General features: G+C 42.3%; 1 protein-coding gene across 1 annotated transcript in view; it reads left to right on the top strand.

Annotated features, from left to right (window-relative positions):
* dlgap4a (discs, large (Drosophila) homolog-associated protein 4a) overlaps positions 1 to 16926 on the top strand; it is a 40755-nt gene extending 23829 nt beyond the window's left edge. The window contains exons 2-11 of the mRNA XM_061272231.1: positions 4708 to 5947; positions 6182 to 6417; positions 7467 to 7608; positions 8027 to 8267; positions 12243 to 12661; positions 12771 to 12868; positions 13313 to 13740; positions 14266 to 14357; positions 14491 to 14637; positions 14713 to 16926. Coding sequence (XP_061128215.1) covers positions 4772 to 5947; positions 6182 to 6417; positions 7467 to 7608; positions 8027 to 8267; positions 12243 to 12661; positions 12771 to 12868; positions 13313 to 13740; positions 14266 to 14357; positions 14491 to 14637; positions 14713 to 14937 — 3204 coding nt within the window. The 5' untranslated portion in view covers positions 4708 to 4771 and the 3' untranslated portion in view covers positions 14938 to 16926. The remainder of the gene's footprint in view (positions 1 to 4707; positions 5948 to 6181; positions 6418 to 7466; positions 7609 to 8026; positions 8268 to 12242; positions 12662 to 12770; positions 12869 to 13312; positions 13741 to 14265; positions 14358 to 14490; positions 14638 to 14712) is intronic.
* The last annotated feature ends 1922 nt before the right edge of the window (positions 16927 to 18848 follow it).

Genomic DNA, 18848 nt, shown 5'->3' with positions numbered 1-18848 from the left:
TTCAAGATTTCTGGGGGTGTTATCAACATATCCCGTAGGTATATAAACATATATACTGTTGACCACTATATAGTGGAAAGGAGGTCATTTCGAACACAGCTTGTGGCTCCTGCAGAGGTACTAGTCATGGTGGCCGTACTGCGTACACACCCAGTCCTAAATCCTGCAGCCTGCTGATGATGCTCTAATCCCACTCATGCTATAGCGAGAGCAAAGCTGAATATTAAGTTCTTCTTGTCTTCGGTGCTGGAGCCAATTTAAGCAGCTGGAGACAGCTAGCTCGATCTCTCCCATGGGATTTGTGTGTGACAATCTCCAAGAAATCCGTTTAATATGAGACCCCAGATTGGAATACGATGGAGCCAAAAGTCTTGAGATTATGCTAATAGAAGTGGATACCTTTGATGTCGCTCAATTAAATTAGAGCGTTTTGTTCTAGATGTGGCGTCATTAGTTGCGGTTGTAATGTTGAGTTCGGAGAACGTTTTCAGCATGATAATTTGTCGCCAGAGAAAATGCAAGCCATAGAAATGTAGAAACAATGCTAACGGTGATATTGCTGCGTGTTAATATAACGTGCATGTCATCAGACAATTTAGGGCCGGTTGAAATAGGGGGCACAGCATGCATTGAGAAGGATAAACCCCAACAGCTCAACATAAAACTGATCTAATTTAATCCAGCTTGCAAAGCTTTAGCCCCAACAGTTTGGAAGCAAAAAAAAAAAAAAAAGCAAATTGTGCTGCTCGCTATGGAACACCATTGTCTCCCCTGCCTCTTTCTAGAATAGACCGAAGCATTTCCTATTTAAGACCAAGCCCCCCAAGACCATTAAAGCTATGACAGGCTTTTAAACGAGCACTGGCGGAGATTCACTCTGCCAGCTATAACCGATGGCATGCAATAACTCCCCGGGGGCCCAGTGTCCAGGCAAATTTCATTTAATCACAGATCACAACAGGCACACGTGCATTTTCTGCTCTATGCTTTCTGGGGCCACAAAAACATAGATGTGCATGGTTACTTAATCGACCGTTGCTGTGTGCTTGGCCTGAAATCGAGACCTCCATGTCCCCGTGTGGCCAGCCAATGCAAAAACACAAAAGCGAGCAGAAGCATGTCGAAAGAAAGCAGAAGCAGTGAAGTCAGATTGGCAAATGTCCTGAGGGAAAAGCACAAGCTCTCTCTCTAATTACACTTCAGTGCGTGCAAGAGGTGAAAAGAGGGGATTGCTTTAATGGCCAAAGCACTGATGAACATCCAATAACTGCCAAATGCACTTACCTCGGAATATTTCAGCATTTTTGGCATTCAGAGCAACATTATCATATCATGACATCCGAACGGTCGTCCTCTTTTTCGACTGATTACCTCATTAGTGAGAGGAATTAGTCGTGCGGTACCCGCTTCTTCTGTTTGTTTTTTTTCCCCAACCTTTTAACAGTAGGGGTCTCCTCGATCAATGTGACTGACCAACATTCGGCAGTTTAATTCCCACTGCAAGAAAAAGCAGCCCAGTGCTGTTTATATACCTTTTGGCAAAATGAACCATGTTTGAATTTACGGGTATTGAGCTGTGCATCTTAGTCACAAACTTCTCTTTGCATTTTTTTTTTTCTCCAGGCATATCGTATTGTGATTTGTATTGCGGTTATTTTTTCAAAGTCCTCTTCAAATGTATAATTCATCTAATCTCTAGTTCAAAATGTCAGATTTTTGAAGTTTTGGTTTTATAGGTTAAGATCACCTTGAAATAAAGGCAAATAAATCATGAATTAATATGAAGACTATTTATGGAGTTCAATTACAGTTAACTCTTTTAAGCATTTGTTGACATCTTTACAAAATTCTCCCAAATAATTATGATATAAAAAAAGAATAGGTCAGATTACAACAATGATGAAAGCAAATCTGTGGCTTTTTCACTTTAAATTTGAATGTTTCATGAAACATGTAGACTGCACCTCGAAAGAATGTATTGTGACCACTATACATTAAATATACTTAAAATATAAAGCCCGCCGACCAATAATTGAAAAGGCAGTTTGGTCACATGTTAAGTGAACAAGCCGCAGATTGGGCATTAAAATTGTCTGTGGTTTGGAAAGGCTGCAAAGAACAACACTTGATTTGATTAGCAGGAAGCACAGATGACATCACTAACAGGCTACTAGAAGGTTCTCAAAGCACAGCGGGGAAACGCATGGCTCATCTCAAGTGTCAGTTACCATAGATGTGGACCATGTCCTTACACGATTGGTGGGAAGCAGCCATCTATTCACAGGCTGTCGAATAAGGTGCAAAAAAAAAAAAAAGATGACACGAATGATTTGATGTCATAAGTCTTATGACATAAGATAAAAATAAAGACAAATAAAAAATGTTCGAAAACCAGACGGATGTGAAATAAGGAAAAAGGATGTCGTGTCGGCTCTGTCTGAGACATAGACAAGCCAATTCAATACACAGCAGCTGTATATTCACCCTTTGTACAAGGAGCAAGACCCAAATCGATACTTAAATTTCCCCTCCTCTGCTCATTACTAGAGGTGAGGGTTGGGGGGGGGGGTGTACATGACTACAAGAGACATATATTACACGGCTGCTTTGGCAATTGACAGTCCGATAGTTGTGATTCTGCTTGTTATCAGGCGTTGCATGAAGCCAACTGAAGCTATATGTCACCAAGAGTCTGCTTGGCCTTATGTACTTCCCAGTGGGCCAATGATGGTGAATGTGATAAAGTAGTAGTAATTTCACCGACCCTGTGAGGATCATTGTTGTGTCAAAGCGCATTTGTTACATGGTAAACCTCTGAGGAAAAATAAATCTCATTGGGATTCATTTTTTTCTTTGTCTTTGTCATTTGTCTTTTTCTTGCTTTAGAGCTAAAAGGAAAAAGAAAAGGCCTACGTATTCCATTTGCCACAAATTGTTTCTTATTAAAATAATCAGGATTTATTGTATAATTACATAAAATTGCTCATTTTAAATCTTAATGCAAATTCAGGTGTCAGGGTCCAGAATGTATTATGTTATCAACTAGTCCTACCACTTGTCCTCTATAAATGATTAGAAATCATTTTATATTAATATACAAATTGGTTAGCAACAGTATTGTGCTGGATGCCAAATAAAAATAAATGTAACGGTCCACTTTGCATCTGTTCAAATAAGTGTATGTATCAGCGTGATGTGTAGACCAATTATAATAATTTACAGACGTGCTCCTTGAAATAGAGAGTTATATTCAGAAATTAAAACTAAAGACACTAGAAAAATAAATCCGATTCTCATGTTTAGCCTACACGTGACATACTGTGATATTTCTGTAATATTAGTATTAGCTCTTATCACAGTCAATGGTATCAATCATTTTAGTCATTCATCACTCTTCATTTGCAAAGACAGCACTGGTAGAGCTAGGGGGGGGGCCGTAGGGGCAGTGCCTCCTATAAAACATGCTTGGACCTCCCGTGCCAGGCCAGATAATTGACTTTTGGGTATTTTCCTATTTTTCCAGGAATTTTCCTCCACATTCCAACCCTTCTCCCAAAGGGAACATAGTGAACCTTTATCAGCATGTTTTGAACATTTCTGTCATTTGAGCTTCAATGAATTGCATGCGCATCGACAAGTGAATCCTATTCGGTGAACAAGCAAGAGTGACTGAGTAAACTCCAACCATCAACGATTGCTTCCTTTTGTGTGCATACATGCTTTACAAGGGGCAGTTACCCAAAAAAACGAATCCATTCCACTCGCCATGTCGTCACACAGAAGCCTGCTGACGTCCATCTTGCAAAAAATCTTTTGAACCTGTGAGAAAATGCCGCCGACATTGAACATTATTTCATCTTGGCTCTGTGATGTTGACGTGGGTTCATCAGTGCAGTAGGTTGGTGGGCGTAAGGTTAGAAATGTCTGCGTCGCGTCAGTGTGTAGGTAGGTGTGTGTCAGTGTGTCAGCGGTGGCGCCTGCAGGACACGGGGCGGATGAGATACAGCATGTGACCATGTTGTAAAACGCTGGTGCATTTGTCAGCACACTGCTGTGTCCATCCAGGAACACTGACTCAGATAAGTGGCTGCTCCCGAGCAAGGGCAATTGTATGCGAGGTCAAAGAGTTGTGAGAGGTGGCAAAAGCAACAGTGTCGGGAAAATGTGTGCGCCTCACATTTAGCTCCCGGGCAAGATTTCATGCCGGCGGTGGCAACAGGGCTCTCGCCATTGACTGATCAGTGACTCACTCCACTATGATACAGACAGCATCTCTTAGAGGGAATCAAATGCATGTGCTGGGTGAATTAGGAAGCTTTATAAGATAAGATAAAATGTGACTCTCGCTCGGCTTTAAAAATATGAATGTCCTTGAGGAGGACCTCTCGTTTTCTTTGCCCTCTGATTTTCTGTGCTTGTGGTCTCTAACCTTCTGGTTTGGTGTGTTTTTCTTAGCATGATACAGTATTATAGTAGATGTGATGATCGGAAAAGGGCTCATGACAGAAAGTCTTATCCTAATCTAATTGTTGTCACAGTGTTTTAATGCTTAACCTGCCCTCCATCTTAGAATCCCCTTCTCCATCCCTTCCTGGCTCTTTCTAAATGTGTGTATGCATTAAATATAGTGGCTATGTCACATCAAAACCCTGGCCTCTCCACTCAAACGCCCTCTGGTGGTATTTACGTGTATTGTTTTGTTTGCAGGATGAGCACTCCAGCTCTGCTGCACTGACTAGCGACATGCGCTGAAGACAACCCAGCAGCCATCATGAAAGGGTTAGGAGCCAACCGCAGTCGACATCTCTCTGACTCGTGTGAGCCGGCAGGGTGCCCGCAGAAACCTCTCTGCCCTTTGACCTCTGACCCTCACTGCTCCTTTATGTTGAGCCCAACCATAAACCACTATGGGACCCTGGATCCTCACCTCCACCAGTATCCTCCAACTAGCCCGACCACCTTGGCTTCAGACTGCCTGCTGCCTTTCAACCAGATGTCCAATAGTGGCACCTTCCCTCGTCTGAGCTTCATCCCGCAGACAGAGCAGTCGGACTGTCCCCAGGGCTGTGCTGGAGGCGGGCAGGGCAGCCGGGCAGGTACGCTCTCCACTTCTTTATCGCTGGGTATGGGCCTCGGCTTGGGTCTCACCGGTGCTCCCATGATCACGAGCGGATCGGCCACCATCTCCTCTGCTGCGGCGGCCAAAATGAATCGATTACCATCCAACATCTTGGATCAACTCGAAAGGCATCTGCCACAGCAGCGGGACGGATTCAGCACTTTGCAGTTTCACAGAGGACGCATGTCCAAACAACGTAGCGAGAGTCCAGGACGGATACGCCACCTGATGCATTCTGTGCAGAAGCTCTTTGCCAAATCTCAATCCCTGGAAAACTCTTCGGTTAAAGGAAACGCAATCACCGGAGCCAGCGAGGACGGTGGTCGAGCGACCCACAGGAGCAAGAGTAAAGATAGGGCTAAGACTGAAGGATCAAAGCAGAAATCAAGGCCAAATGCATTAGGCCTGTGGAGCTCCGACAACGCTCTTGACAGCGATACGAGCAAAGCTGGCACCATTGCTGTCGGGTACCGAAACCCCTTGTGCATGATGACACTCGGTCGAGCAGTATCGGACAGCCAGGCCCACCCGAGACATATCCCACATGGCTACAACACCATTTCTGCACATTCTCTCAAGTCGTCGAAAAGCAGCAGTGACCTCAAGCTCCTGGGCTGTCCGGTATCACAAGTTGGATCAAAGGAAGCGGAGGAACGAGCTCGAAGCAAAGATGATACATCGGTGAAGAGGGGATCCTGGTCTAATCTCACCCTCAATCAGGCCCGGCAAGTGTTGCAGAAAGGCTCCGCTACAGTGAACAGGACACTTTTAAAAACAAAGTCGTGTCACCAAGATTTGGCTAACCAGTTCCTTCAGGTAGGAGTACCAGTGAGTATTCATCTTCATCATTATTCTTGGTAAATTTGAGTTTGAAAACTTGTGTTTACCATACTCGTCAATGCGCTGTTTTTGTTTTACATGCTTATTTTGGTTGCAAGTCTTTCATTTCACAGCCTCCATAATCATATTTCACAAAACAAATTCAAAATCTTTATTCAACCGAACAATGAGTGCCATTATCGGGATTACATTGACAACTAAAAATGTGTTTCTTAAATTCAGGTTCCTCTTGGGGACTGGTCTTGCACTTTAGGACCCGGCCGGGCAAAGGGAACAGAAATCCCGTGTCGGAGGATGCGCAGTGGCAGCTACGTAAAAGCAATGGGAGACACGGAGGACAGCGATGAGTCAGAGGGTAGCCCCAAACCTTCACCCAAATCTGCAGCTCGTCGCCAGAGCTATCTGAAGGCCACTCAGCAGTCCTTCAGTGAACAACAGCCTCCTCCACCTGCACGCAAGTGAGTCAGTCTCACAGTACAAGAGCCATGTTTATAATTACGCTTTATTTTTACGTAGCCCTCTCTTACAGTCCAGCAGAAAAGAACTCGTTAGCGTGGCATTCCTCACGTTTCCAAAACTAGACAGCAGGGGGGAACACTTAGCCAAAAATGAAAAATCTGGCCGTATAGCAGCATCATGGTCAGTACCGGCGCCCCCTTTATGCAGTTAGCGTTAGGCCTCGCGTGACATCATCATTCTGTCACGTGTTGTAACTTGTCTAAACTAGTAGCGCTGTATTGCTTGCAGCAGCGTAGCGTGGGGGGCTTGACATATTTTTGCGAGGGCCCCCTGGACGTCTGATCCTGGTTTAACTAGGTATTCATATTACGATGAAATAAAACGAGGATAGGCGATTATTTGCCATGTGATTTACCCCTTCATCCACACCGACAGGCCTCGTTGCTACACTCTCATGCGGGAGGATTTTCTTTGGGCTCCACTACAGAGTGCATGCTCTATGCAGCATCTGAGGTCAGTGCCATCCATGGGCAGGTTGTATGACCAATGAGTCAAGCCCACCTCACTTGCCCACCCCACCCCCACTATCCAGCATCATTTTTGGTCAAACATTCCCCCCCAGCCTTTTTTTGTCTCTGCCTTCTTGAACCTTCACTCTGCAATGTATTTTTTCCACAAGAATTCCCTCCTTTTTTTTCCTCTGTATATCATGCAAAGTGACCATGGCAGCCCCTCAAGTCCCGCCACTGCTTGGTGCACACAAACTTCCCTGGTGCCAGTTTTGCTGTCCAGAACAGAGGAAACGTGCCATAAATAGTTGTGACAATTCAAATTATGAAAGCATATTTTCTCATAAATGAATGTTTCCTCTGTGCTGCTATTTTAAACCCAAGAGTCACTCTTCACACATCTCAGTTTTTAATCTAAAAATACCCAGGGGAACTTTGGAGTAGGATTTTAAGTTTCTCCTGGATATTAAAGACTTTTCTGCACTGCACTCTGGATGCCCTCTCTGAAGCTGACTGGCGCACTGCACTCTCTTTCACAGCTCTCTGCCCTCTCTAAAAGAGCTGTCCACAAATCGGAGCCTGGACAACTTAGACTGCCTGGTGAGCCCACTCGAGACATCGCCGGGACATAAAGATTTCAGCTATTATCCCGCTACTTTGGCCAGAGGACCCTCCGCTCAGGTATGAATGTCTGACGGAACTTTACACCAGTGTTTCACAACCTTCATTAAGCCATTTAAGGCACACATTATACATAAGAATAAAAAAAAACTCATTTTCAATATAATACATTGTTGTGAGATAACGATAGTGAGGAGGATTGTTTGTTTTTAATTATTAATCTCCATGATGTCTCTATAGAGACAGAATAATACATCATCAAATGACTCACCGCCTCCAGTTTAATCCATCCCACTATTATTTTTAGTAACAAAAATATTTTTTTCCCTCCCAACAACAGTGTACAATCAGTGCTTATACTGAAGGACTTTAAAAAAGCAAAATGCTCGTTTTCATCAATGCATACTTGAAACCCAAGCAGAAAGCATTTAAAGGTGTAACTAGTATGTTTCTTAGTTTGTCCACCTTCTGTCCATAGCGTGTGAATCTGCACACGATCTTTCAGGTATGCGGGCGTGGCTTTGGGCACTCCGTTCCGCACTGTGAGGGGGAATCACAGGCAGTAGACGCCTTGGACCTTCCTGCACCTAGCTGCTTCAGGTCAAGAAGTCACAGCTATCTGAGGGCCATCCAGGCTGGTTGCTCCCAGGATGAAGATACGACCTCTGTAGACTCCGACTCACCACCGCCCACCGCCAAAAGCTACAACTCAAACACCAGTGAGTATTTTTCAACCCATTGATAACATTGATCAACATTGATACAACAGAGAAAGAGAGAAAATCATTCAATCACCACATTATGAAAAATGCAATACTGAAAATTGTATATTGATTATTTATATTATACCATTGTAATGAATCCAATAAAATCATGTGCTTGAAGTACATTTTTTTATTTAACTGTTATATCCAGTACAGTTTTCACTTAATCATTTACATTTTTAGAAACTAAATTCTATTTAAGTTAATACTCAAACTGTGGATAATGTCGCAATGGATTACAATAACATACTTTTTAGGTGTCAAATACTTTTTCCAGCTCATCTGGAAGGACTTTGGCGTTTTGACGATTGCGTTCATGAGTTAAGATCCCTTATGCTCTTTTCAAACAGTGACTGTCTTGTTTGATTTCAAGGCAGGTTTCAATTTTCTCTTCCTAATTATGTTGTGGAGTACTCCGTTTTGTGGTTGTTGAAAAGGCAACAAGGCCATTGACATAAATCTGAATGGGATGTGAAGCATCATCACATTTCACAAGCCTTTAGCCCAGTATGAAATTACTACACACTATATTTGTCATCCATGTACGTGAGTGCTTTGCCTGTTTTGAGTCAGTGTGTGAATTTACCAAATCATTTTAACTTCTTCAACAAAAATTCAGTGTACTTATATAGATAATATAAATAAATCTCACTCAAGATGGCAGAAAAAAAACATTTTCAGATAGCCTCCGCAGTCATAAAGGAAATCAGAATGTAAGGGTTTTGTCTAAAATGATTAGCAGAATGTCCTTTATTTTTGTAACCGTGGTAACGCTTCCCCTTTGGCTTGCAGAAGCCCGCAACATGTTGCTACTGTATGCTTTGTGTTACCAGGAGACTTGTGTTTTTGTGAGAGGTTCTGAGAGGTTACAGGAATTGTCATTATTTCTTTGTGTCGAATCGTGTACCGAAAAAGCAAAATAATACATAAGCAACAACAAAAAATCTAAATCTGACGCTCGATATTCACCGCACGTGAAATATCGGTTCCATTCCCGCGACAGCTCACCGATGGTTGAGAGCGCGCTACGATGACATATGAACCAATGGCTGTGGACATCGGTGACGTCGTTGATGAAAGCGTCCAATCGCTGTTCAGGAAATAAATCCAGACGAGACGTGTATGCCAATCTTTGTCGTAGGGCGTGAACTACAAAATCCTCTTTCACATCGTCGCCGTGTATCTAATGGCAGCGCTCGTTTCACCATCTGCTTCTCCTCGTCTCTGTTTCAAGAATGGACATAGAGTCATGCTTTTCGACCCGCCGATGAAACCGTAGGTCATTTCATTGTATTTTCCTCACTCGAGATGTGCATTGTATTAGACGAAACCCGCGCGTTAGCTGAAACACGCTATCCTGGGTTAACACAAATTGTATTGTGGGGTTGACGTAGCTTAGCTTTTCATGGGTGAAGAAAGGAACGAGGATGCTGGCAGTAATGGGCCGCCCTTGTCAGCGTGGCGTGAACGTGGCGAACGCTGACACTTTTGTGGGTGCGTTTAGCAACCGGCGTAGAATGGCCCCGGTTACGCTACTCCAAGTTAAATGCCCTGCAGGCTGCGTGGCAACAGCACACCGTGACAGGGGCGAGCTAAAGCTAGCACATCGCAAGCTAACGAGACAATCAGGCGTCAATAGAAGGTAAAAAAACTGTTGAAATCGTCACGATCGTAATATTTTGCCTAATATTTGCAATCCATCGTGACTACTATCATAATTTTGGCTCGGTCTCCAAATGCGACGACAAGATTTAACCCGAACTTTCAGATATTGTATGTTATTAAGAATTTCATTCTTTCTTTCAGTAAACTTTGGCGTTTGCCGTGGGGATAAAATAAATCATATTTCAGATAGCCAGATTCATCTTGCAAACCGGTGAATTGAACGGAGTACTTTCAATCGCAGTTTCGTGGTTATTAACGTTACATACTGAATTAATAATGTCCAGCTCCCTGCTTTGTGTACACTGAAAGTGAAAGTGCAATTTCAATTCATAAGTGCTCTTTAAAAAAACAATCAAAAAAAAACCTTGCCTGACCGCCCGAGAGGGATGTGCACTCAAAACTTAATAATAGCAAACTGTTAGCTTGATGAAGATTGTTTAACCTGTTTTGGGAAGTGCAGCTTTTGTTATCGTCCACTTTGGTATTATGTTTTAAACTTCAATTAAGGTGTGTTTCTTGTATTGGCCGGGTTGATCCCAGTTTGTCTGAGTTATCACCATGGTGAGACAATGAGTCATCCAGAACTATTACACACACTTCCTCTCTCTCATTGATGAGGTCATCTTTCAACTGAATGGGAGACCGCATCACTAGTTTCACAGTAAACTCCAAAGCAAATACTTGTGGAGTTGTCATTGCTTCTTGGGGGGAACTTTTATGTCTAAAAATACTGGTGGTATCGTATCTGATTCAAGATTTGAGTACTCGTACCGGTATCAAAATGGTATCAAAGATCCCTAGTTTATAATAACACAATGCCATATACCTGTTTAATAACTGTATGTAAATAATACCAGGTCATCCAGGTGCACGCCTGCAGCCTGTTTTCACATCCTGAAATTGATATCCATGATCAGATTATTGTGTTATCTTCAGTTCAACAGGATTTACCAGTAAGTGTTGGTTTGCTTGTCATGAGAATTGACTGGGGGTGGGAAAGAAAACTCTGAAACAGCATCAAGTGTGCTTTTTTTGGGGGGGGGGGGGGCTTGTTCAGTTTTATAATGTTCTCGTTGTGCATTATTTATGCTGCAGTTGTTCTGAAGCAATGATTAGTTTTGTTTTTCAGATACTTTACTCAGCAATGTTTTGACCTTTCAATCTACACTTGGAAGCAAGCCATTGTATTTTAGCAAAGGACTGCTGACATTATATATTTTATCATCTTTTAATACAATGCTTGGCTCATATCTATAGTTTTATAAATTTCTGCCACAATGGGATTGTGAGTTGGTTGTTTGTGTACATTGATCTGAGTCCATTTGGAAATGCTTAACAATCCGTGCCGTTGCTTGGATGTTTGTTTAACACCCTAATTAAATCTTCCAACTGTCAATGGAAATGGTAGCGGTACATAGTGTTGAGTTGCACTACCCAAATTACAGTTTTAATCCTTTTTATGGATCGACTTGACTTTTCTGTTTCAGCCTTCCTGTGTAGTGTTTGCATGTTCTCGACCTAATTACATGTGTTTTATTTTCGACTTCCTCCCATGTTCCAAACACCTGCCCATCTATTGAAGATTGGGAAATGGCATGAATGCAATTTTCTTGAGGTTATATAGCTTGAGTGACGTTTTAATCTGTGCACAAATGAATGCAATTTTCTTGAGGTTATATACCTTGACTGGCATTTTAATCTGTGCACTCGGTCGGTGTGTTGCTAGCTTTTTGTTTAGCCTTGTACTTTGAGAATAGGGCCGACAGTCACTATTGTTTTGACTAGAGGAACACAGGTTATTTCAACAAGCATCATTATTGATTCTAAAGTCTTGCTAGCTATTTCACCTGCCTAATAAGTTTTTAAATTGTCATTATTCGGGGTCATGAGACTTGTTTGAAAATAACTTTGAGCAGAGATGTTAATGGAGTGTGAAGGAGTAGCATGCAAAGGACGATCCCCTGAGAGTAGGACTGACGTCAGTGGAACCTAACCCGCAGCAGATTGACAAGACAAATAGTGGCAGCTTTTGCTGCACTTGATAGAGGCAGCCAGCAATAAGGACAAAGTGAAGGTTTTCATTCAGATATGTAGAATTTCAGATATGGTTTTATTTTTTGCTTGAATCCAATGCCTTATAGCTTGCAGTATATTTTACCCAAACCATTGCAAACGTTGAGCCATTCAACCTATGGCAGGTCTCTGTAAGCAAGAATAAGTCATTTTAAACACTTTTATCTATCTTTTTCTTCTCCCCCTCTGCAGTCAACAATAGGAAAGCTCCACCTCCAGTCCCACCCCGCACCACCTCCAAGCCTCTCATCTCAGTGACACTTCAGAGCAGCACAGAGTCGGCCCAAGACACATACCTTGAGCAACAAGACCACGTCAGTGAAGCCATCAGCCAATCCGAACGCAGCAATTCCTCCGAGAGTCTCTGTAGCATCCTCACTAGCGATCTGGTTAAGAGGAAGCAGGCTCCTACTTCTGAGCCTGCTGCTGCCGCCCCTGCACCCACCGCAGCCTCTGTGGCCCCGGTTCCAGCTCCTCGTGACCTTCCACCCACCACCTCTTCCACTGCTTCAACATTTATTCAGCCCCAAAATGACACCCTGAGCCTCTGCGTCACTTTGGAGCAGCTCCCCACTGCACCCAAGCGAAAGCTATCTTCTATTGGAATTCAGGTCAGATTTCTTGCTTCAGTTTTGTATATTGGGAGTTTTGCAAGTTAGATTGCCAATCTATTACTTCCAGAGGGTGTGGTAAAAATAATTTGTTGTATTTAATTATTAGGTGGATTGCCTTCAACCTGTTCCAAGAGAGGAAATCTTAGCCTTGACCGCCCCCCTAAAATTCCAGTCGATTGGAGTTCAAGTGGAGAACGGCAGGCCGTAAGTGCAGATGCAAAATGATCAGATATGACAGGATAGTTCTGCAATGCAAAATTGTTTTTTTGAATGTAAAACGTTTTGATGAGACTTGAAATAGTTCATTCAGCCTCCTTGCGAAATGGAGTTATTTCATAGCATCATGTAGCGGTTGTAGAGGTTGGCATAAACGGCCACTTCAGTTTCAAAAAATAGTTTGACTTTTGTGGAACCTGCATTTGTGGTGCCATGTTTAAGAAAATCCGAAATGACCCAGATTTTAACACTTTCCGCTGACCTTGATGTTAGCGCTTCTGTGTAGTAGAGTAGAGGATCGTGCAAGTCAGCTTTGTGGTATTCTGAGAAGCCTCAAAGTGGTAGTGAGGAGTCCGTTTTGGAGGCATGATGTCATTGTCTTGTTTTTTTTTGTGCCTGTCAGAGACTGATGATGTTTGTGTGTCTGTGTAGCCTTAGCCGGGACAGCAGCATGGCCTCCAGACAAAACACAGAGACTGAGCCTCAGGAGCACCACGAAGTCGCACCCTCCGAAAGCAGCATAGCCAACGGCACCGGCCCCAAAACCACAAATTGCAATGCAAAGGACAAAGCCACGGAACAGACGTCTTTTAAACAAAGCTCAGTTCCATCCCAAACGTCCGCCCCACCCTCTCTGACGCTGGACCCGGCTTTGGATCCTTCGTCACTGCCGCCACCAGATGCTAGCTTGGCGAGCGGAAACTGCAACGCCCAAGGAGACACGGCACAAGGCGGCACGCCGGCTTGTCTCCGAGACGGGAACTGGTTCCTGAAGCTGCTGCAGGCGGAAACGGGTCGCATGGAGGGCTGGTGTCAACAAATGGAGCAGGAGACCAAAGACAACAAGCTGTCAGAGGAAGGTAGGAGATGTGATAAGGTCACTAATTCAGCAACATGTTGAGGAATGGATTACTGTTGTTTGCTCACTTTCATGTCCCCCCCCCCCCCCCCCCCCCCTTAAAAAAAGGTGGGAGAAACACTCCCAGCATACCACTCGGGCCATTAGGCAGATCTATTATTGCACTTTGTGAAATATGAATGAGTTGAGAGCCGACTCACTTGAGAGCCTCCATCAGATTATCAGGCGTCCCAGCTCTCCGCAGACCTGAACGATGCATTTCTATTTCCATGCTAATATTAGGTGGCAAACAGCAGAATAGAGATTTGCCACCCTTCCTGAGTTAATAAACGTCTTCTAAATTATCCTTTTACCATCACAGAATGTTAAGTGCTCATATATATTTCCTTACTTTTCTGCAACAATATTTAGTGTGCATTCACGTTCTCCTTGCTCTTGATGCAGCCCGCCAACTCTACCCATCTCCATATTTAGGCCTTTTCATGACAAGCTGTTTGTTCTAACGATTTTTTTCTCTCCTTTGTAGTATTGGGGACGATCCGCAGCGCAGTCGGCAGTGCCCAGCTCCTCATATCACAAAAGTTTGAGCAATTCAGGGGACTATGTAATGAAAATCTGGTGAGAGACTGAAACTACCTCATGGCTGACTTGTCGTTTTTCTTCTACTGCCTTGAAATGGGACGCATGCATGCCTGCGCCGCTCTGCTCAAAGCCGCCAATTCATTGATTCTAGTCGTGTATCTCCCATCAGAACGTGAATGCCAACCCACGGCCAACGGCGCAGGACCTCGCCGGGTTCTGGGATCTACTGCAGCTCTCAATAGAAGACATCAGTCTGAAATTTGATGACCTCTACCAATTGAAAACCAACAACTGGCAACTTCCTGAGAAATCAGAGGTGAATTTTGTCGGCGAAATTGGACCCCTCCCCTAAAAAAAAAAAAAGGGGGACGTTAATTCTAAGTCTCCTCAGGTTGAAAACAAGCGGCTCCCAGCATTCGTGCCAAAGAAGCAATCGAAGCTCAGGCTGTCGGCCGGCAAGGACAGAAGCGTGGACTCCGCTGTGGACAAGCAGCGACAGGAAGCCAGAAAACGCTTGATGGCAGCCAAGCGCGCCGCGTCTGTGCGGCAGAACTCGGCGACGGAGAGCGCCGACAGCATCGAAATCTATGTCCCGGAGGCACAGACTCGCCTTTGAGCGGGCCGTCACTCGTCATCCACGTCTCCACTGACTCCAGCGACTCAATCCCAGACCGAACTGATGCATCGGTTCTATATGGGGATCCGAACATTGGACAGAGAAATAACCATGCAAGATGTTTCATAGGATGATTATTGACATTATGATCGTGATATTCTCCCCAAATATATCAAGCCCGTCTGAAATGTGCGAGTACCTTCCAGACAAGGACACGGTGAAGAATCTTGGTATCGCAGAAGTTTACCGTCTCTCAACTCTCGGGAGTGGACCGACAAGTTGTGGCTGCCTGGTTTACGACGTGAGCTACCATCTCCATACACTCAGGATACACTTGCAGGCGTACTCACTGACCACAGAGTCTTCCTGTTCTCTATTTGTATATGGCTGCCACTCTTTGGCTGTACGTGTAAAAGTTATGCGATGAGGTTTGGAATGCAGAGAACCAGAGGAAGGCAGTAGCGCATATATATATATATATGTATATGTATATATATATATATATATATATGTATGTATATATATATATATATATGTATGTATGTATATATATATGTATATGTATGTATATATATATGTATATATATATGTATATATGTGTATATATGTATATATATGTATATATATGTATATATATGTATATATATATGTGTATATATATGTATATATATATGTATAACAACACTATTAAGATGAGATGTTCATTTTGTAAATGTTGTATACCTGATTATTTGGTAGAACGAGCTGCGTGTTCAGTACCAAGGTAGTTTTTTTTTTTTTTTTTTTATATAGATGAAGTCCATGTACTGTCAGGATATATTAGCACCCAAAGCAATGATTTTTGACTTCACTCCCCCCATACCTTCTCTCACAAACGCACTCTACACATTTTGTGTTTGTGATTATCGTCATTTAAGTCTTCACATTCCTTGGGTTTGTTTCTTAGGTGGTATTTTTGGGAGCATTGCTCAGCCAATGAGCTTTGGGGTAATGAATGTATAGCACGGATGCATTTTGCAGCTCATTCCAACTTGATCACTGCACTTTCACCTCAGATCAAGTTTTCCTTGTCTTTATTTTGTTCGCCCAATCATTATGACTTTAGCTGCAACATGTGACGTAGGGGGACCAAGCCACCCACCCATTTGATAAGTCATTCCCATTCAACCAGACAAGTGTGTGGGAGTTTTCAGACCACTGGGAAGGAAATGGAAAAGCAATAACAAAATGGAGTTTCATCAGTGCATGCAGTGCAGGACATGCCCAGTTTTAAGTGCTTTAACTCTTGGCCATGTGAGGCTTTCTTGGCATGAAGGATGAATGTTTCCTTTCACATCTTTATTCACTTGAATCTCAGGTTGAAAGCTTAAAGTCAGCAGTAAGAACCACTATGAATCAAATGGAAATTTTTAACAATCGCAAATGCGAACCAAGTAAATTATAAAAATGTTTTTAACCGACAAGATGGTTCATGCATAGATTTTGCAGACATTTTTTCCTACCACTTTTCACTCCCACCCGTGTTAAGAATATGAATAACTGTGGTTTCCCCTTCCTAGTATGACACATCTTATGACTTCTAGCTCAAACGAGGTGTGTAATTATAATCACTTACGGTGCTGCAAGCGATTTCCTTTTGTGCCAAGGAAGTAGTGGTCACCAACATCTGTGTCATTTGAATATGTTTTTATTTAATGTACTTCTGAGTCTTAGCAAAGGTTGTTTGCAAATTTTCCAATGGTACGCGTGGAATCTGACACGAAGCCCATTCGAAGGATCGAGCCACTAATCAGATGTGACTCGCCCCCTACTGGTCAGTCCCCGCGTTACACTTCAATGTCCACGTCCTGCCCAGTAACATTGATTTGTCAATGTTGGCAATGCATCTCATTCTTGTTGATTTTATTTTATTTTTTAATTTGTATTACATCAACAGCGGACATGTGCGTTTCATTGTCCGAAGAAATCATTAAACATCCCTTTGCTACATGTCCTGGTCATCATTCTGGGTCTTTTGTTTTTTTAATTAAAGTATTAGCTGCTCCCATTAATATAATCATAAGCTATAGTCCCTTTATCCTGACTGTAATCGCAACGCATGGCTTTCATACGTGTAAAAATACATTTCGAACGAGTATTCCTTTCGATGTGTTTTGTAAATGTGGACTGCTGTGAAGTGTCCTGGAAACGTGCGTAAAAGACGGATCCCTTTATTCATTTTCATTATGGTCATGAGAGTACGGGCAATTTGTTTACCTGTATTTGCCAAGTTTCCAAGGGCTACAAAATGGGCACATGTTGCGAAGGCACAACTCTAGAGTCAGATTTTTTTTCAATGTGCCGTTTCGCCACCATTTCTTAAATGCAACGTGGTAAATCAAATTTGGGCTGGCTAATCGACGTCCATAGTAGCTGCAAATTCACCTTGGACTTATCGGCACGGTGATTGCGCAACATGAAGTGAGCAAAAACTTTGGCAAATGCGTATATTTATACAAACTAAGCACATATGTTAGAGATGGTGGTTTGGTTAATGTTATGGTGTATTAGTTTGACATTATAAGGTTGGTTTCTGCGAGCATAAAACGTTTTGATCGCAACCGGACATAATTCCATTCAGAAATTGACTTGTCGAATTAAAGTGGAACATGCCACTAACTGTTTGAGGTTGTTTTTTTTCCCCCCTTTTGCCTTCTTTGTACGTTGAGACAAAATACCATATTTCTACTAAATACTGAGTCTGGAATATAAATTACATTTCTGCTAAATATATAAAAATCATACGTGCGGTCTAAATGAGAAGAGTGCACTGTTGTTGCAAAGCAATGCAAAATTAGCAGAAAATAATGCCCTCACCAGAGGCGTGAGACTTTTGAATGTCTAAAAAATAAAAATAAAAATAAATCCGTGAAGTAGCCAAGATGTACATATTTCCATTCTGACAGCTACACTCTAATTACCTTTTCAAGTAAGTGAATTTATATCCGAATCATGCTCAACTAAGAAATCAAGGGCGCCTGTAGCTAAAGTAGAATGGGCATAATTCTCCTTTGACTGAGGTTGCCAACAGGAGAACCAATGATCGGGCCCCTTCCGTCATAAATAAAGGCCATAGCGCCTCCTTCTGGTTGCATTGTGAATCTTTCGTCATTGACAAAGATGTATAAACAAAGTACGTACTGTATGCTACGGTATAAGAAGCGCCGAGTAGCCTTCACAATAAAAGTGAGACGTTATGTCTTCACCCTCAGAATTTTATGGTTGACAATTTTAATTCCTATTCTCTGTGTGGTGCACACACACATACACATGAATTTGTATTTATGCTGTGCAGTATACGTTGAATGTGTTTGTATGTGTGTGTTTGTTTGTCATTCGATTCATTAAATTACTTGTTATTAGTAGGTCAAAACATTTATAAAATTATTTTTTTTAAATATAAATTTAGCATTCAATAAAAATAAATGGTGAATTAATTTTATTGTAATTAAGTCGCCATTCTCAGCGGGGTAAAGCAACTTAATCACCTCTGACATAATTATAATTGATTATATTAAAAAAAAACAGGAATACTTCATGTTTAGCATTTTTCCAACATGAAGTAATTCATATTGCATGTATGTTTTGCTCTGGTTGAATGGAACCCCAATTGGTCAGAGAGGCGAGTGAAGAGAAATATACAAAATATATGCAATATATATTGTATATAATATATTGTATACATTTAGTGTACTGTGCAGTATACTGTGCATCTTAAACACCACAGACGGCACCTTAAAAAAAAAAAAAAAGCCGCCCTCGAATGCCCCCTGCATTAGAATAAGTCAAATAAGTGTTATCTTAGATTTGGAGGATATAATTTTTTTTAACTTGACGCTTTTGCCGGATTTTGTAGTTGTTGTGTAGGTGAA

The sequence above is a fragment of the Syngnathus typhle genome, linkage group LG2 (assembly GCF_033458585.1).
Source record: "Syngnathus typhle isolate RoL2023-S1 ecotype Sweden linkage group LG2, RoL_Styp_1.0, whole genome shotgun sequence".
NCBI lineage: Eukaryota > Metazoa > Chordata > Actinopteri > Syngnathiformes > Syngnathidae > Syngnathus > Syngnathus typhle.
The sequence above is the reverse complement of the archived record's forward strand: the minus strand, read 5'-3'. Positions and strand labels throughout refer to the sequence as shown.